Below are 19842 nucleotides of genomic sequence, written 5' to 3'. Positions count from 1 at the left end.
AGAAAGCACCACAACTGCAGCACTGCTTGCCTTCTGCACATTATCAGTGCATCAACTAAGTACACCCTGCTCAGGGTTTGCCCCTCCCTCTTTTGGCAGGCTGTGTCACCTGCACTTCCCTGAACAACACCGGTGGTCCAGATTCTTCTGTTGGTTTTTGGAGCAATAAAGGGTCAGGGCTGTGGATTGTGACAGGGTTCTAACAGCCAGTTAAGAGGGGTAAAAATGTGCAAAGCCTAACACCAAAACATTTACGCATAGCCAACTAGCTGTAAACATACAAATTGCAAAGCCAAGTACCCAACAAGAAACCTGTGTGGCTGATGTTGGGTAGGTATCCAGCAATATTTGCGCATTACACTTACGCATTTTTATAATGATCTCCCATGAACCCAGGGTCAGAAGCGAGCATACAGAAAGCACACTTACGGATCTCAGACTGCCAGTGTACAAGGTGGTACGGTCCCCTTTCATGGACAACCTACTCTAAACAAACATCACAGAATAATATACCATTGAGTATCATTTTCAAAACTGTACTGGAATTTCACTTCAGTGCCTAGATCACTACCTTGAACCTCAGGAGATCACAGATCCATTGTAAGAAAGCGATTGAAAGTTTTCTTTGTATCCATTGCACATTTTTTACTCACGACCATTGTTCACATATCCATTCAACTGTGTCCCAAATGATAAAAACGAACACAAACAATCCCTTCTTTATTCTAAAGGGGAATTCAGGATTCTCCTTATTCCAGTTTCACAGAAAGGAAAAACTTCAGAGAACACAATGATAAGCTGTTTAAGATAAACTTTATTCACTGGTCAGTTTGGGATGACAAGTGAAAATATGAAAACAGATAACATATCCATTAAGGTGTTATATGGGAATTTTATTTTTAATTTTTAATTAATTTATTTTTTGACACTTTGTTTAAAGTCATGAATAAAAATAGTACAAAACAAAACACAATAATAATAAATTCAGAGGCCTGTACTAAAGGTAAAAACTGGAGTCGCCTCCATCGCCTAGCGTTGGTCTTCGACCCAAGTTCAGGAGGGTGGGGGGTTGCTTGCCTCAGCCTTCCCAGACTCGCTACTCTCACTGAGCGGATTCTTCAGTGCCATCTCCTTGGCAATGCAGGTCACCTGGCCATTGGTCACACTGTACACTCCCGCCCTGTGAGGTGCCATGGGAAGAGCCAATGAGAAGGACAGGCTGTGGACATTACAGTCAGATAGATGGCAGAGAACAGTCTTCACCTAACCACCCCTACTCCTCCCCCCTTAAGATGAAATCTCACAAGCTGCAACATCAGTTAGGAGCCACTATTTGTTTTGGAAAATTTAACTTAAAACCCAAATTAGGCAGTTGCAGGTAGTGTGAAACCAGAACTGGATTTGTCAGCTTTTCTTTCCAGCTCTTTCGGTGTACTCACTTCTGTTGGGCTTCAGTCAAAGCAGTTGTCCCAGGCTGGTTGTGTTTCCCAAAGAAGAAACTAGACCACCAGTGCCCAGAATCTTGCTTGGGCAATCCTGGAAACAAAGGAACATACGAAAACAATTCACAGCAGAGTAAAATTTGCAGTCGCTCGCTACGTTTGCAGGAAGCCTCATATTCCATGTCTAATCAGATTAACAACCCAATCAGAATAAAAATGTAATGGGTAACCACCTCAATTGGAACAGACTATCCCATTCTGTCTGAAATTGCATTTGGTTTGAAAGGGGTGGTGTAAACCTTCTGATAATCCGATCAATAGGAGAATGTTACCAATGTAAATGCTCAAACGGTGTGAAAGTATATTCTTTGCGAAACGCTCTGACTTTGCTGAGTGCTGATTTGATCAAACGTGATTTGATCCCATATGCTAATTAGACAAACAAAACGCACGGTAAATGAATTAATTTCAAAAGGCAAAAGACAGTGGCATTGGGTGTAAACACCTTGATAGGTGGGCACTGCAGTAAAACTGCTCATGAGCTCATCTTCTCCTGTGCAATGACTGTAGGATAATTATATTTCGTCGGCTGGCTCATATGCAAGAACACAATGCAAATATTGACACCCACCATACAACGCACATATAGAGATAATTAAATAAATTTGCATTGTGTACTAAAATGCCAGATCAAGTTAGCCAGAGTTCGGGGTTCTGCGCATGTCAAGTTTTATTCTGATTACATGCTTACTTTAATCAGATCAACGTGCATGTAAATAGTTCATTTGGAATCTTCAATCGGAATGAATGGATTCAGAATGATGAAACATTCTGTATGTAAATGTGACTAATGTTGGAATTTCTGAATGCTGAAATCACACACTGGCTTGAAACTATATATCTTGTGTATCACTTGCTATTACAAGCTTCTATGAGCAAGGATGTATGGTAGGTTAGAGAATTTGGATATGGACAACCAATGAGCAGGTTCTATTCAGAAACAAAATGTTCCCAGAAAGTTTGCCACCCCCCCGACCCCGAAGCAATGGGAGAAAAACAACAGGAACAAGATGGAAAAACTGGACCGTACACAGTGTACTGACTTAACTGGGTGACTGAAGCACAATCTGAAGTGGTGACACGTACTGTACCATGACTCATAGGATTGCAAAATGTGTGTGGCACATCCATCCTGACAAACTCTGTACAAGTCAACTCATCTAGTGGAACCCTCAGAAAGCATTCATTTTAGAATTCTCAAGTAGCATTCTATAGCATTACAAACATAGCCTCAATTTAAGTGATTTTGGAATATACTGATCCTTGTATTCAAACGGTATTACTAGTGTGGTCACTTTTAATTAAACTGGCAGTTTGGCAAAATACCTTGCTGTAAAAGATAATAGCCTAATCAATGAAATAAATAGTCTTTTTTAAGGTCCACTTACAATAGCTCATGGAATGACAGGTTGGCAAAATTGTATTTACTTCTTTCAGGGCAAAAAGTACAGGAAAACAAAACGGGCAAAAAAAGAAAAAAATCGAATAAACGCTTGGACAGTAAATATACCAAAAAATGCTAATCAAAGACAAGGGAAAACGGAGGAAAGGCTGGAGTGGATGGGGGATGAGGCTGCTGGTCACAGCTAATAGTACAGTAATGACAGAGCCACATCAGCATCCCGCTCAACTCCGACAGTAAACAGAACAGCCACACTCCACACGCGGGCAGACATCTCGTCTGAAGCAGTGAGCTCTCCCACACATTAGGAGGTGACGTTCACAATCCTAACCGCACACAAAGTCTTTTGTTTCTCAGTTTTCTCTCTTACAGATTGTCATCGTCACATTCCAACATCAACCACCCCCCCCCCCTTCCCCCGCATTCCTCCACAAATTAGAATTATGGAGCTGTTTGCAGGCTTGCGTAAAGCACTATAAAGCCTGCCAGTGTTCTCTTCCACATTATAGAGCAACAATAAGGGAGAGGGAATCACTATTTCCAAATGAACACTTCAAAGAAGTGCAACTTCAGCATTTGCACTCCTAATGAAAAATGCAGTGTTGAGCAGTGCGATAGCCTAACCTGGATGGTGTGGAATGACCTCGCCAGTGTGCTCTGAGCTGCCGCAGGAGCTGCCGCTGGAAGTGGACCCGATGCGCCCTGCAACAAATGAGCAAACACGTTTGATTCCAATCAGAATCAGCATAGAGTACATTATCAATGCATATGGATTTATTCATGTTCAGAGGTAGCTGAAAAGAAGCTGTGAATGTTTAAAGGATTTATGCCGGAAGTATCAAACTAACTAACAAAAGGCCATCACTGCCACCATGCCACAAGCCCGAGTAAACACCACCTAGTAGGACCTTGTGGGACTAGATTCAACTTCGGAGAAGATGGACACCCTTGTGAGACACTCACTTCTGTAGTAATCATGGGTAGCAACAAGTGAGCCGCCTGATGGAATCGCTGCCATTCTTCCGATCTCCTTTAGTCAGCTGTGCGTAGATGGAAAACACTGGTGACAAAAATGAGGGGGAGATTAACAGGAGTCCCGGGTTTGGGTGCCCTTCAATAAAGCAAATATGAGATCCCCTCGGAAAAAATAATTAATAGCTTAGCCTAAACCCCACCCCACCCCCACCCAAAACTGGTACCTTCATATTGTTTTGTTACCACGCTGCAATTAGCTAAGAGTCAAGACTTTGTCACTGCATTTCAACACTGGTTCTTTGATCAGCTTGAGTTCTTTGTGGTCTTGAAGACAAGACACCACTTATTACAATCATACCAATTTATCATCGGAGTAAGTGCTTTTTTTAAGGAACAAAAATGCCATCAACTGACAAGCCTTTTCTCACCAACATACAGTATATAGGTGATTCCAGTTATGATGACGGTGAATGTAAAGGTAGAAGTGTATGCATTTCATATTCTAGTGTGGACTCTGATATGCAAATATAAGAAAAAAACACTGTAACAACAAAGAAAGCAACTATAAGATATAAAGTTCAGTGTAGTCATTTCCAGTCTGTACAATAGACCACCCCTTGCCTGATATATGAGTGAATAGGGAATAATCTGAGTATCACTTGGTCTAAACAATTTTGAAAAGATAGGCAAATGAAGATTTTGAGTGGTGTTACTTTGGGTTTCTTTCAGTCAAATATCAGTGACTTTCTGTATCAATTACTTTGAAAAAAATACAATGCAAAATAATAATAATAATACTGACTACCCACAAGTCAGTATGGACATTATCATCGCGTGGTAAACTCACTTTCACTCGACAGCCTAGGGCAATGGACCACCCTACTTTTTAATGTAGGGTTGCCAAATACACCACGAACAGCAGACATACTGTGAAGCATAAAACCTCAAGCTTTTCCGCTTTCCAAAGCCATGGCTAGTCAGTGTATCTGTTCTTTTGGGTAATTAAATGAACCAGGAGGGAAATTCCTATTGGTTGCACAGTTGTGAAGAGCTGCTTTACTTTAAATCCAGGCAATAATAGTTGCCCAAAGCTGCACTCCGTGCTCTAACAGGCACATTTCCGTTCTTTCCAATGGAGCACCTCAGGTCAAAGGACCAAACACCAAAATTACAGGTTCTTGACCCCCTGAAGACGTATGGTACGGCAAGGAACCCCGCAGGAATGAAGTGGAATAAAGGGGTGCAATTTCATATTGACTGAAATATATCTGTATGGCTGAAAAAAAGTTTATTTAATATAGCTATATGCGAAACAAGCTACACGTCAAAAAGTGTTAATAGTGTAGCTCACGTTAAGGCATAGGCGTGCAAAAAATGAGAAAAACTGCAGATAGGCGATACGTTTATGAAAATTAAGGACTTCAGCCATCTTAAAACTCTTTCATGCGAACAGTCACCGTATTTTCTACCTTTGAAAGAATGCTTAACATTAGACAAACACAACTTTGAATCAAAGAGGGCGCCTTCATTTTTTACTTCCAAAACGGGTAATACAACAACTCATTGCACATCAAAGCAAAAATAACTAGGGAGAACAGTTAAGTATCGAATAAGAAATTATTTCACAAAGCTTGCTTTAAATAAATTGTACTGCTAACTATCTTGCTAGCCAACGTATACGTGAACATTGATTAAAAACGTTATCTTGACAAGCTACAGTGGTTGTCAAATCATTTAGACAAAATAGCTAATTTCGTATTTTTCCTCATACATTTGAGAACCATCAACCAAGCATCACTCATTCATTTAGTCTATCTAAATCTAGCTCACGCTAGCAAATAAGAACGATAGCCAAAATCTAACGTAGCTAACGTTAGTCTAGCCTAATTCACAAATGAACAGACCAACACAGAGACTGAAACTCACCTTTTTTAAGTAGTCTATTGGTGTTGGATAAGCAACTCAATTCAGTCGGCGAGGCTCAGGGGGAGTAAACGCTAGGCGACGGGGCCCATTTGAAAGAGAGATTTTGGGTAACTAAAACCCTCCACGTTCTACTATATCAACTGCCACACTTATTTTTCTCGTTAGCGGACTGGAAGAAGCATTATTTATATGTTCGCTAGGTGACGTCAGGATAAAACCTGCCAGGACTAGGCGGAGCCTGGACCAGATTGACTGGCCACGCTGTTCACAGAAAAAAAATTTGAGTAGGTTTTTAGAAATGTTTTCCCTTTAAATCGGTGTTGTATAACCACATTTTAGTTACATCAGCATCACGAAAATGCTCAGATAAAAACGTACTGCTCTAAAAATTTTGAAAACAGGTAGGTGATTAACACTGAACATATCCCTGGTGGTCTAGTGGTTAGGATTCGGCGCTCTCACCGCCGCGGCCCGGGTTCGATTCCGGGTCAGGGAATAACTATTTTCATTGATATTACATATACTTTATGAACACGCAAATAGGTGTTAGTTCGATAACTCAATTAAATCGGCGATATTTGTACTACCATAATGCAACTGTCAGATTGTACTTTCGGAGCAAATGTGAAGCTCACTATACAGTCTAATACCACCACCACAATCTAATTTATAGCCACCATAAGTCCTATTCTTTCTAGATTTGTACGAATACTACAAACCGTTACACGCATTTCTCAGTCACGTTTCCGAATCTGACAAAAAAAGTTCGTTTGAGTCTGAGATGGCGTTACCGTCAGATCCCCAGGATTTTTTTTAGTCTCTGCGTCAGACCCCCAGCAACACTGTGCTCAGCCAGCAGACTACTCGGTGGCGCATGGCGCCATCTGGTCTCCAACCAGGTAAACTGTAAAAGAAATCAGCGATTTCCCATTCCCATTCTGAAAGCTTATTGATGAGATTTTCGAGAACAGTTGAATTTCACCACTTTCTCCAAACACTAAGAAGCACCCAGCACGTTTGCTTGAGTGGGAAAGGCGCCGGCCAAACATTGACTGCAGACCCATTATGATTGTATAAAAATTTGTTAATTTGTAATAGGAATTTGAATTCAACAAGCTCTATTCGGTCGTGACCATATAACTACTACAATTGTGGCGACATTTAACAGTTACGTAAGCCTATTCAAGACTGCAATCATAACATCATTCCACCGATAAAACCACCGCTGGATAGCGATATGTCCCTTTAAAAACAGCTGTTTTAAATTAACAGGCCAAATCAGCAGACTCCGACATTTTATGTAAAAGGTATGAACAATGCAAACTTTAAGCACCTACAATAAAAACCTAATTCTAAAAATAAAATAAAAACAAATATCTGCAGTTATAACAAGGCACACAGGTTTAAAGGAATGCTTTATTGATATTCAAACATATACGACAGAAACAAAATGATAATTGCTTCCAATCCAAACAATCTGATCCCTTTAATTTCTACATCTATGCTTAACAGATTAAAGCTATTTTCATTGTGTCTACATAAGCTAGAATACAGTTAACCAATAATATATGTAATTTTTCACCCTTCCCATAGTGTTTATTTTTTAATGTCAATTGCAGCTCTACATAAACTAGGGACAAATCTGCCTTTTCTTGTTATTGGCCAAATTTAAGTGGATTATGTACAGAGACATTAGTAAACCAGAACAGTCAACAAATATTGGCAGCAGGTTTTCAATGAAACAGAAATCACTAAAATACCACAAGAAATTAATTACCTAAATAATACGACCTATAAAAGCAATCCATAACACACAAATAAAGGAAACATTAACAAGGATAAATAAAACACACTATCCCAAAATAACTGAACAACACTTAAGGTGGCCCAAAAAAAAAAAAAAAAAAATACAATCTACTTCACGATAAAAAAAAAAGTGACTGTGCTACCAAATAGACTGTAATTTGTGTACAACCCTTAGGTGGATTTCATTAATGTTATGAACGGTTTGCTAGAACCCCTGGCATCTATCAATGGTGAAAAGGCTGGATAAGTACACAATGGAGACCCAGCTTAGCATATCTCACAGGTGGCACTGGTAAGGAAAGGGTGGTCTGTATATTTATCATTAAAATGGCAGCTCTCTACATGGCGGTTGATCTTTTCTAAATATGGCACAAAGCATGCATCTGAACCTACAAAAACACAAGCGGTGGCCTTATCCCTTTCAACACTCGAACATGGAAAAAGAACAAAAATAATGGGAGAAGTCTTTCAACTGTATTTTCAACCACAGGTAAGTGCGGAATTTTATAAGGCTTGAGAGTTTAGATTCCACATCCACCTGGTGTACAGTATAGCATTGTGTCACATTGTACTTTGTGGGAAAAAAGGGACATAAATTTTAGCTCAGCATGAGAAGATTTTGGATAGAAAACTGACATTTTACTTTTCATATTTTTAAATCCATTTCACATTCTTTAAAGTTTTTTTTTTTTTTTTTTTTGGTTTTTCTTTTGAGTCCCCCTACCTACGAATGAATGCCAGTTGGCAGTACTGTTTAAATATATATTTATGTATATATTTATATATTGATAAAAGTTATGTAAAAACATTATGCAAAGCAGTGTAAAATAGTTTATAATACAAAATGGTTAAACATTTTTACAACTTGTGGCGATATGATATAACCCTACTTTTCTTTGCAGTATAGTATTTGTACAATGAAATGGGATATGCCATGCTTTAGTAGATGAGGGGGAGAGGGGAAGGAAGTGGAGGGGTTGATCAGCTGAGAGCGTATGTGGTGTAAGGTGTGTTGATGGTGGAGGGTGGGGGTGGGGGGTGGGGGTTCTCAGTGATGCAGTGACGGCACAGTCCGGTGATAGGCGCTTCAGAAGGGAGCATTGTCCTGAACTGATTTCGTTTCAGCTGGGGACTGGACTCCTTCTCCATCGCCTCGGCCGCCCACAACCTTGTGCTACAGGTCCATCAACAAGAGTGCAAAATGCAAAGTGAGATTTAAAACAATGGAAGGTTTCATTTATTTACTTTGGTTTTTGATTTAACTTTTAAAATTGGCATAACGTCCAAAAAACATTATTGACAGGTTCTTTTCTCTAAAAATTCTAGCCTTACCTTGATATTTCCAACTTTGTCCTCGAAGGATTTGAATGTCGGGGAGTTCCTTTAAAGGAGATATTATTTGAAGTTTAAAAATGTACAATTTGAAATTTCAAATGGCTCTCGAAGAAGAATGAAGCTACGTATACTCCAATTCGAATAAAACGATAACATTCATACCACAGTGATGGCAGTACCGAAAAGTCATACATTAACAATGGTCAGCCTAAAAGCGCATAAACGTGCTCCATTAAACAGATTTATGTACATCAAAGGATCATTAAATTAAGCATTCCACGTGAGAGCAAGAAAGAACTGGCCACTAGGTCTACCAAGTACTTTACCTCATTGCAGGCATACTTATTGAATGGCGAATGGAGTAGTTGCTACTTCGAAAGCATTAAGGAGACAAAGAAGTGAGGGTTAAGACAAGCAGAAACATTTAGGACAGAGGACAAAGCAGCAGCAGAATCACCCCCCAAAAATTAATAGCACAAGCAAAACCTTGATTACAAACAAAATCAGGTAAGTAATCATTTCTATTGCAAACCGTGAGAGTGAGTGATAATTTCACAAGGACAAATACCCCTACGGCCATCTTAGTTAGGGCATTCCATTTAGGGAAAATATGCATACATGTAACAGATGCAAAATCATTTCCTCAATCTACATTCAAAAATGCAATGAAAGTTCAAGTTGCGTTTAAGAGAATGAATCAAGACATGCTCAACAGCCAAGGAGGGCTTCGGTTACAAATTTTAAAAAGTAGATAAAGCTAAAATAAGCGGGGGGTAAGTTTTTGCTGATAATTCATAAAAGCAGTGCTTAACCTTGACTGGTAAAAGAACATTTCAATGGTTTTTATTGCCTTCTCATCTGTGTTATGGCACAGTTTTTGTCTTACCCAAATGAATGTGAAAAAGGTAGAGCTCTGTAGAACCCAAAGGCAGCAATGAAAACAAAGAAAATCAAGGTAAGCAAACAGCTTTCAGCTGTCAAGCTAAAAAAGATGCAAACCACGGCAAAACATGGGTGTTGCAAAATTCTGCCCGAGGCTGCACTGGGATGCACAATATACCAATACATTTCTCATTTCAAGAGTCCAAAGGGGTTGATCGGAGTCCATCAACCATCAAAATGTCTCTTCACCTCTTCCCCTTTGCAGAAACTTTGGTCTTTAACCAAACCAACCGGAACCTTTTCTTAAATCCATACAATGGCTTCTGAAATAACACCGAGTGTGGTCAATGGTAACAAATGATAGTTGAGAGAGACGTGAGAGAGAGAGGTGATGGATGGTGATTGTCAAGACAGCTTTGAATGAGTCTGATTCAATCAGGGCCCTTCCAGAACCAAATAATTCCATATCAGAATGAATATTTGGTTCAAGGTTCTATGTAATTTACATTAAATGCAAATCCAAATACTGTCTGGCGGGAGTAACAGATGTAGATATAAGGGACAGCTACCTAAATAATCTACAGCTAGAACAGTATACTCTTTATTGTGGATAAAAAAATACTTTTTTAATGTTAAATGGATTTGACTCCATTTACTATGGTCATCTAGACTGTGCCCACAGACCAATGCCTTGACTCAAATCATTATAACGATTCTGTTTCTAGGAAGAATTTCACTAGGGCTTCCTGCCTTTTTGAGCTGCCGTAAATGCATCAGCACTTATGTAGACCACAGTCACGCTTCCTGGTGATCAACTTGGGAGATCGGCATGGGTTACTGTTGCCAGGCAACTGAGCATTGCTCCACAGCACCTGAATGGTGTGGTGTTTGTGCAATGCAGAGGCAGGAACCACGACAACACCGATGTTGCTTCAGTGGTATGCTAGCTGCTTTCTCAACACAGATCACAAAAGCACCTATGTGATATTTTATTCAAAATAGGGCCCTTAATGCGGATGTGGGTAAATGTGTACATCACAGACCACTGTTACAGTTGGTCCAAAAACACTGGGCATCTAAATGAAAAAAAAAAACAGTTATCCATTTTACCAATGTCAGCCATGATTTAGATGAAGGAAAACCACTCATAAATAATGATAAAAAGAACAAAAGTTCAAAAGTCACAGATGTAGCCATCATGCAGCAGGAAGAGGAAATGCTGTTGAAAGGCCATTAACTATAAATGAGCAGGACAGGAAGCCGGGAAATCATGCACATGCCAAAACACATTCACTGAAGAACACTGCTGCTGAATACGAGATATACCAGTACAGATGGAAATATACCCCAAAGCCATTGTAAGACAGTGTAAGACTGTTAGATTTAAATGGAACCCAAATGTTTTCACATTAAAAGTGCTTAAGACTGTAAATAACAATGATTTCGTATTAAGTTATTTCTTCTTAAAATATGAATCGAAAAAATATATTGTAGAAAAACACATATCTTTATAGTTAAAATTTTTTTAGCCTATTTGTTTTAGTATTGAGGAGCAAGTTCCAGCTGGAAGGGGATGGGCATACAGTACCTCATGTCTCCCAGTTTCTTGCTGATGGCTGTGCCCATGGTGGACAGGGCAGCAGACGTCTTCTGGCCGGCCTGAGTTAGTGTTTCCTGAGTCTTCTTGTACCTGCAAGTGGAAAGAGGGAGATGCATGCACATTTAGGGATGACAGGATGACATCTAATAGAGAACAGTGTGCAGTGTTTTACCGTCAAAGCCAGAGAAACAGCATTGGTCAGAAAGGGGTTAATCTGCCCGTAGACTAGAGCCACTGAAAGTTTCAGAGCGAGAGAAGGGAACACTGCAGAAAAAGCCATCCAGGCCACAACAGCAAACAGCCTAAATAAAATACCTACGCAAAGCCTATAGATTTGAACTGAAAGTCTAAAGTGAAATAGCCACAGTGGAGGTCAGTGCAGCTGTACATGGATTTATCTTTAGCTATATGCACTATGCAGATGTTGCAACCACACATTTTTTTAAAAACATTTAAAGACTTTGCCGAATAAGTTCACTGTGAAATCTGTTACAAAATATCTTGGGAATGCTCATATTGTGTATTTTGCATATTACAATAGATCTTAGAATTATAAACTATAAATTTGCTGATGCAGAATATTAATTTAAAGATATTGTGTGCATGATACGTTTTGGATATGTCTCAGGATTTCTGACAAGGTTCTTATTATTCCTTTTATGTTCCTATTCATACTCGAGCAATGTGCACAGTGTCATAGAACAGTGCACATTAAGACAACCAAGCTGGTGGTTGAGTAGGTGACTCAGAAATGCCCAGGCTCATCGACAGGACACAAATCACATGGAGGTCATACTGAGATGCAGCTGAAAAGCTGCCAGGAAAAACTCACAATTGCAAAATTGACCAAAAAAGGAAAATGGCACATCTGCTTTCAGGACAGGCATTTTTACCCAATGGCAAAGATTGTATCATATTTGTAATACTTTGGCATAAGTTGGAGCATTTACTTCCAAGATAAGGAGATCTCCGACAGTGCCTTTAAGACATTCTGCTTTTAAAACATTTCATTGATATGGAGGAAGAAAATGTCTGAACGTTTTAGAATTTTTATTTTTTTTATTTAATACCCAGGATATGACATGATAAAGACCCCTGTGAAGGACCCTCTGATGAAGCAGAAAGTTTAGGAAGTCTAAGAAGTACAGATGGAATTTCAATCCATAAGAGGAAAGAATTTCAATAAATTTCCAGTAGTTTTGACTTCCCAAAGGAAGTCATAGTTAAAGATCATCAAAAATTACAAAACATCTTCTGAAAGGCACAAAATTACAGCATCCTTGGGACATTTATTTTACGTGTCATTTAACGTATTTTTACGTTATTTTTATTTTACGTAATTTACGTGTATTACACAGGAAATAAATTCAGCATAAAACCAACATTTATGGTTGCACTGAATTCCATCTTGAGGGACTAAATTTACCATTATTGTTTAAGAAAATGGTGCCTGTGTACAGAATCAAATCAACATGAATGTATGGTAAAGCTCAATTTAAAATAATTTTGTTATCAACTCTAAGAGGAAACTCAATTTTTCAACATCATGCCACAGTTGTTTCACAACTCCTCAAGGCTCCTTTATCTTCAGCTAAGGGTGTATTATCAGTTCAAAATCCACCCTGCTCTATCCAAAGCAGCACTCCTCCCCTCCCACCCCAAAAAGAAAAAAAAAACAACCAGGTGAAAAATATAAAAAGGGAAATAATGTTTCACTGTGGTGCAAGATTATGTACATGGCATGTTCCCTCTGCTAAAACCACCATGACTACAAGGATTAGTCGGCCAGACCATTCACACATTATTTATTGCACCGATACACCTAGCAGAAGCCATTGGGAAGAACTTCCCTATGGTGCCCCTCCCTTACCTACTGTTACACGTTTCCTAGGTTTTTAAGGGAAGGCTCTTACATACAAACTCCATAACAGAAAACGCTGAAAAAAGTTACTGCAATATAAAAAGAAATACACTTCCACTTAATAGATGACACTGCGTTAACATAACTTAACACCCCATTGCAACACCACTAGACACTACATTACATCTGCTACTACATGTAAAATCCTTCATTATTTTCAAATGTCCTCTGCATAAATGAGGAGTAGGATGTGGGGGAGTTCCACATGTGTAGGGCAAGTTCCAGATAAAGGAAAGGGCAAATGTCAAGATAAACACGAAACAGCAGCAAGTCCTCTTTCCAAGTCTGCTGAAAAAGCACTTCTTTAGCACAACCCCCCCATTGTTCTCTGTCAATATTTGATTCTCATCTCAGTCTCTGAAGCATTAGTTACATTACCTCCTTAAGTACACAAGCTTCCCAGCCCAACTTATTCTGTGAGCTATGCATGATGCAAGCTTAATATGAAGTTTTTAATAAAAGTATTTGTACCTGACCCACTGCAATAAACACTGATGATGCTGCCAGCTATTATCAAAGAACACTGATGAAATACAAGTTAATTATTTAACAAATATTAACAGTTTTTGAAGAACAAGCGACCAAACAAGAAGGGTGAAGGCCCCCACAAAGCAAATCCATGTCTACTCCCGTCCAGGAAATTTCCAAACCCTTAAAAACCATAGAGATTCTGATCAGCAAGAACAGCCAGACACAGGAAAACAGAGCTTACACCCCTAATACGACAGAAAAGGACGAACGAACAAAAAACTCACGCTTCACTTCGGCTTATGTCCTCCAAAGTTGCCGAAGCTGAAAGATATCTACAAACATACAGTGCGACATTAAATTCACAGGGCTTTTGAAAAGAAAGTGCAAAGTCACTGAGATGATAAATAATACACATAGTGCAAGGGATCCAACCAGAAATACGTGATTTCAACATCAACACAAATGAGCAACAGGCGATGATTAGCAATGTTATTGTGGAACCGTTGGACTTTCATTGACTGTTTAAGAAACGTGGGTCCCCATTGCAGAATGTAGGGGGAAGGGGCCAGTTCAAAGATAGCAATGAAGCAATATCCCATTACACCTCTTACAAATCACACAGGTTAATGTCCCAAGCTACAACAACAGCTTGTTTGATTAGTTAAGACAATAACATGGAACGAGACATTAAACACATTAACACCAACGAACCAGTGCTAGGTGGTTGCACGGACAACACCTTAACTTCTTGTTGACCATAATGTTAAAGCAATAGGCACCTTATGCAGTAATGAAATCAAGCTTAATGTGTCAGTTGACTGGTAGTGGCAAAGCATAAAATAATTGCATGGGATATTCTGATAAGCATATCAGCCTGCCCCAAACATATTCTCCAAACCCTGTTCAAGCAAACAGTATATCAGCCGGACAAAGGGTAATAACGCAAAGAGTGCTGAAATTCAGTTTATCATTTTACACTTAAAAATAAAAGTTCAATTGTCACCCTGTCAGCAGCACAATGTATAAATAAAATGTTAGAATACACACTTTTTGAACTTTCTAAGCCAAACAGCAGATAGCCAGACAATACACATTTAAAAGGCCAGTGTGGTAACTGCTATGCAGCCACTCTTGGTTAGACAGTAGCAGACTGTGCACATCGGACAGACAGTTTGCATCTCACACCGTTATCGTTATCGACAGCATGCACATTCTGAACCCTCTCTCTGAATGGGTCATGTGACCACGCACAGCGTACTCTTGACTCTCCGCATATGGAAGAAATGCTTCTTCCACACATTCCTTCAGCCTCCATCAGCCAATAAGGTGCCTGGCTGTGGTTTGACAGGTGCTACCGAATCAACTTGCATACTATGAAGCAATCACACCCAGTCACAACCAAGTACCCTGCCAAGCCAGTTAAGCCAAAAAACTTTCATGAATGTCTGATTGTGTAACTTTTGAGCAATGCTTAGAATTCTTTTTTTGCGCAAACATTTTTTAATTCAAGCAAATCAATGGGTTATACAGGAAATGATTCCATTGTTTACCTCAGTGTTACTATGAATGCTAATCTGGGTGTTATTATTATGTCATTGGATACTTTAAAAATTTTCATGGATCTTGTAAATGAAAGTATTTTTCAGAACATTTTTGAGAATGCTTTGAGTATTTGGGAGAAGAAAGTTAACCTGCTTTAGAAAAGGAAAAAGGAAACCAGGGAAAAGAGAACAGGGAGAGCCAGGATAAATCAGATTAAAGTAACTGCTGAAGACAGGTCTCTCCTGATAGGGAAAGTAGTTCTCACATCTCAACAAAGCAGCTTTCCTAGCACACAGCCACAACCACCCCAGAAAGCAAACCTAAACACCCAGTACCTTGCACCAGAAGAGCTGTAATAAAGGTAATGTGGTTAGGGGGTTAGTTTGACTGTCCATGCAAGCCAACACAATATGACCTCTAAAACCAACAAGGATGCAGTGAGACCTGACCCATACAAACTCACATTATACGCATGCAATCTTCACTTTACCATGGCTTACTTTACACAAAAGCATTATGGAATTATGTGGCAGGTTGCTGGAGAAATTCTATGTCTACTGTTACAATTATGAGGTCATAGCCTTGAGAGTCAGGTCTCAGTGCATCCCCTGCCCCTAAGCCTAGGAGCATAGGTGGGGTGAGAAGAACACAGCAAGCAAAGCAATGCCTCGATGATGCAACCCAAACTCACAAATCAGAACTGGCAACTTTCTCATTCCACTCCCCGAGTTTCTCGGTGGCTTTCACATAGCTAGAAATAGAGATCTGGTTAACACAAAAGGATTGTGTCTTTTCTGTCCCATAGTTCCAAGTAAATTGTTTTTGAGGGTGGCTGCGCAGTTAGAGCAATGAAGTTTTTAAAAAAGGCAATGTGCATTAAGTTGAAACTCACACAAGGCCAACCTCAATCAATTGTTAGAGACCAAATTACCTCACACTGATAAACAAATTGCGTCGCACAGCAAGTTCCGAGGAATTCATAATGATGGGGAAAATTGATGTTTTTTTGGCTGGCTCCAAAGTCCTGAGGCCAGTGCAAGGAAACTGTGACTAAAATTTTACCCTACTTGTGCCTTACTGGTGTTCCTGTTTTACTGTTCAAAAATAGCCTTAAAAAAGCAAAAGGTCCTGGATTCAATGGTGTCATATAACGGCAAGAACACTTTTCGGCAGCGACAGATAGCAGACCTGACAGGGACATGCTTCAGGAGCAGGTCTACCTTGAAAGCCATGTCTTTGGCAAGCTTCAGCCAGTTTAACCGGATCAGCACGCAAGTTTCTTCATAGGGTACTTACGCATTAGAGGTCTGGACGTCCTGCCAGCCTTTGGTAATGTTCTGTTTGAACTCATTCAGGGGACTTAGGCCCAGTTTCCTCTTGAGCTCGTATGAGTGTTTCTCTTTAGCGGAGAGCACCTGTCGCAGGGTGTGTATCTCCTCCTCCACCTGCAATCACAGAATGCCAAGGTAATGCCATTAAGCTTAATGTCCTGAAAGACTGTACAAAAAGGACAGAACTGACCTACCAGGCAACTTAGTCTACAAGACCCCAAGCGAAATGTCCCATGCTAGTACCATTGCTTCAACTATCTTTGAATTTATTTATTAATTTATGGCTTGGAGATCTTACCTATAATACGGGGGGGGGGGGGGGAATTTCCAAGATTCCCCACTTCCTGGAACCCTGTGAAAGGGACCGCAGATGGAGACATGGGACCAGTGGGCAGCAAATTAGACCATAACCTTACCTTAGACAGCTCAGTCCTCAGCTCCTCTGCTTCCTCCTCAGTCAGGCCGGGGGGCACCGTACTGGCAGCATTACTGGCGTTGCTGGCAGCTCCACCCACTGGCACGTCTGTCAGAGAGTCCACCCCCAGGCCTTTGTTGGGAGAGTTGAGGTTAATGTCTATGACATAGCCAGGACACAAGCACAAGAAGAGAAAGATGGAGAATGCATTTCCATGAACTGATACGCAAAATTCTCGGTCTAAACCAGGTAGGAACAAACATAGTCATACAAACACCCAAGGGCTTGCGGATTTGTAACGTAACACCAGGCCAATTCCACTGGGGTTGGACTGGAGTTGCTCATCCCTGGCCTTAAGTTATAACAGAATCAGCACAGGAAGTGGCTGCAGTTACAGTTGCATTTAAGAATGACGCAGGCACTTTGTGCTCAGATGAAGTTTCCGGGATGCAGAGGTGATTAAGTGGAGGAGCAACGTTACTCTGAGTAACTGAGCCATTAGAGTCATTAGAGCTCTCACTGTGTCCAAGTGCTCTCACTACCTCACGGTCAAATTAATGCATAAAGGAACTATAAAAGCCAGACTCAGTGGTGAACTGGATCAGGAAAGCCAACAGATTGCTGAGAGCTTGGATTTTGGCAAAGACAGCTTGAATTTAAAAGTATCCACCACAAAAGCACAATGCCTGATGTGAGAAATTGTTTTATCAAAGGTGTGCTGATATTTTTTTAGCCAGTGACAAAATTTATTCAACATAACCACTCTTTAGTTTACTTTATATTACGTTTACTATGTTTAAACTAAAAAACACTATTACGTTCAACACACGTTTAAAAAAACCCATAAATAAATAAGCTCTTTATCTTGCGTCTACACATCTTAAGAATGATTTCTTGTTAAATATTATGACTCTGGTGGCTGGCAACATGGGCGAAGCATCCCACCTGGCTTAGGCCATCAAGCATGACACTGCCCCACCCCTCTATGTCACACAGTACAGTAAATGGTTTTCCACGGTTTGCATCATATTTTCTTGACCATACGCGAAGGTTTGAGGGGAAACCGGGAGACATGTCACCCCCAGTATTTTCATATGAATTCCTAGACAACTAGACTAGTACGCTTGTTTGACTAGATTAAACTACTTCATACTAGGTGCGCCAGAAGAGAGTCTCTTCCAGTTTAAATTAAACTTACGCTTATGATCTTAATTAAGGCCAGCCAAATATGTGCGAATCGCTGTTTTCATATTTCTATGTGATTTGTATTAGCTAGCTAGCGAAAAAGCTATAATTTCCTAATTTTCTAACTCTGACCTTACATCGAAACTAGTCTAACGTTATCTAGTCGCCGTAGTCTAGCTGGTTAAACTGACAGGCAGCGTCAGCACAAAAAGTAGACAGTTAGCGGGACATTAAATTTCAAACCTGAGCACCGGACCATAATTTAGATACATCTATCACGCAAGTCAAACGAATTGTACGTTCACAAAAATGATTAGGTTGATAAGCAGATCGATCATTATTGCAGATAACAAGAAAATGCATAAAGCAAAACAGGAAGTAGCTAACGTTATCCAAAACAGCAAACGCCTAAAATACTCTATCCAGGCATTTTAACATATTTGAGAGTGGCCAACCACCCAAGAAACTCCAATTCGTAAGGTTAACCAGTGCAAATGTATTTTATTTCATTAGCTACGTCTAAAGTGCAAGAGTCGAGATACATAGCCAGCCAGCTGCGTGCCAGACCTGAAGAAAGCATATCTTTAAAACTCAGGATGACGTGGCTGGCTAGCTTCTCATACAGGTGCTCTTCATAGTTACTAGCACGCATTGGCTATCCAGCTGTACGTCTGCGTACAATGCAGAATAGATAGATAGGTAATTTAAGTAACGTTAGATATTTACTGTCAAGAATGCTGCACCAAAGCGTTGTTTACGAACGAAAGAAACTAGCCTAGCCTGCTTTTAACCCAGTTCTCACACACGAAACGATAGCTATTCTATAAAAACAGTTTATCCTAAACAAAATGGTCTATTAATATATAGAACAATAAATAACATTTGACAACATGGAACATATATACTGCCAAATGACGTTTGCGAAAGCGAGAGAGCGTCCGTTGCTTGGGCCCTCCAGCATTCATACCGCGTAGCTAGCTAGCTAGCGGTTTTCTCAAGAGAATCTACTGGAACTGAATAATATCTCATCTTAATATTACAAAGTAGGAGTTTACCTTGATTTGCAGACTCCATCGTGTAAATATATTAATTTCAGTTCCTCAACGTCGTATCTGAACGCAAAAGTTATGTCAGCTAGCAACTGCACCCGCGATTAAGCGAAACCCGAAGACTTCTCCCCTTGTTACACGGGCTTCTACAACAACAAATCCAGAGAGACAGACACGGCTAGGTACTCGCAACCTAAGCCAGCTCAGTTTGTCAGCTTGACGTGAGGTTCCAGCTCGCTTCCGGCGCAATCAGATGACGTTTACCATAGTTTATTAGCAAAGGGCCAAGCAACATCCTTGAACCTGAGAATTGTCTGCAATTCTTTAAAAAGAATAAAAACAAAGGCCCAACAAGGAAAGAGGCACGCCAGTAAGTAGTGCACCTAATAATAATAATAATAATAATAAAATGTATTCCTATCTAAGAAATGACAAAACATTTCGGAAAATAATTATTGACCACTGTCTTGAAATTTAAAAACTCGTCTGGAAATCCACAC

At 39.9% G+C, this 19842-nt stretch overlaps 2 protein-coding genes and 1 non-coding gene across 22 annotated transcripts; 1 reads left to right on the top strand and 2 right to left on the bottom strand.

Annotated features, from left to right (window-relative positions):
• Positions 1-794: 794 nt before the first annotated feature.
• On the bottom strand, positions 795-5984 carry ppdpfb (pancreatic progenitor cell differentiation and proliferation factor b). The gene is made up of 5 exons (XM_035383128.1): positions 5806-5984; positions 3868-3964; positions 3529-3606; positions 1440-1536; positions 795-1180 (listed from the first exon to the last, which is right to left on the bottom strand). The coding sequence occupies exons 2-5, from the start codon at positions 3920-3922 to the stop codon at positions 1054-1056; spliced, it is 357 nt and encodes a 118-aa protein (XP_035239019.1). The 5' UTR covers positions 3923-3964; positions 5806-5984; the 3' UTR covers positions 795-1053.
• A 245-nt stretch (positions 5985-6229) lies between these two features.
• trnae-cuc lies at positions 6230-6301 on the top strand. The gene has a single exon. It is a non-coding gene; the product is annotated as a tRNA-Glu (tRNA).
• A 902-nt stretch (positions 6302-7203) lies between these two features.
• Positions 7204-19590, bottom strand: tpd52l2b (tpd52 like 2b). 20 transcript variants are annotated; one of them, XM_035383107.1, is made up of 10 exons: positions 19349-19590; positions 17110-17267; positions 16659-16807; positions 16054-16113; positions 14105-14152; positions 11417-11518; positions 9833-9859; positions 9273-9317; positions 8944-8992; positions 7204-8785 (listed from the first exon to the last, which is right to left on the bottom strand). In XM_035383107.1, exons 1-10 carry the CDS (start codon positions 19365-19367, stop codon positions 8699-8701), a joined length of 744 nt encoding a protein of 247 aa, XP_035238998.1. In that variant the 5' UTR covers positions 19368-19590; the 3' UTR covers positions 7204-8698. The 20 variants fall into 20 exon arrangements, with proteins under 20 accessions (XP_035238998.1, XP_035238999.1, XP_035239006.1 ...); XM_035383108.1 differs by having other exon boundaries at positions 9273-9314; XM_035383115.1 differs by having other exon boundaries at positions 7204-8797; positions 19349-19589.
• Positions 19591-19842: the final 252 nt, after the last annotated feature.

The sequence above is a fragment of the Anguilla anguilla genome, chromosome 11 (assembly GCF_013347855.1).
Source record: "Anguilla anguilla isolate fAngAng1 chromosome 11, fAngAng1.pri, whole genome shotgun sequence".
NCBI lineage: Eukaryota > Metazoa > Chordata > Actinopteri > Anguilliformes > Anguillidae > Anguilla > Anguilla anguilla.
This window is presented reverse-complemented; position numbering and strand designations above follow the sequence as displayed.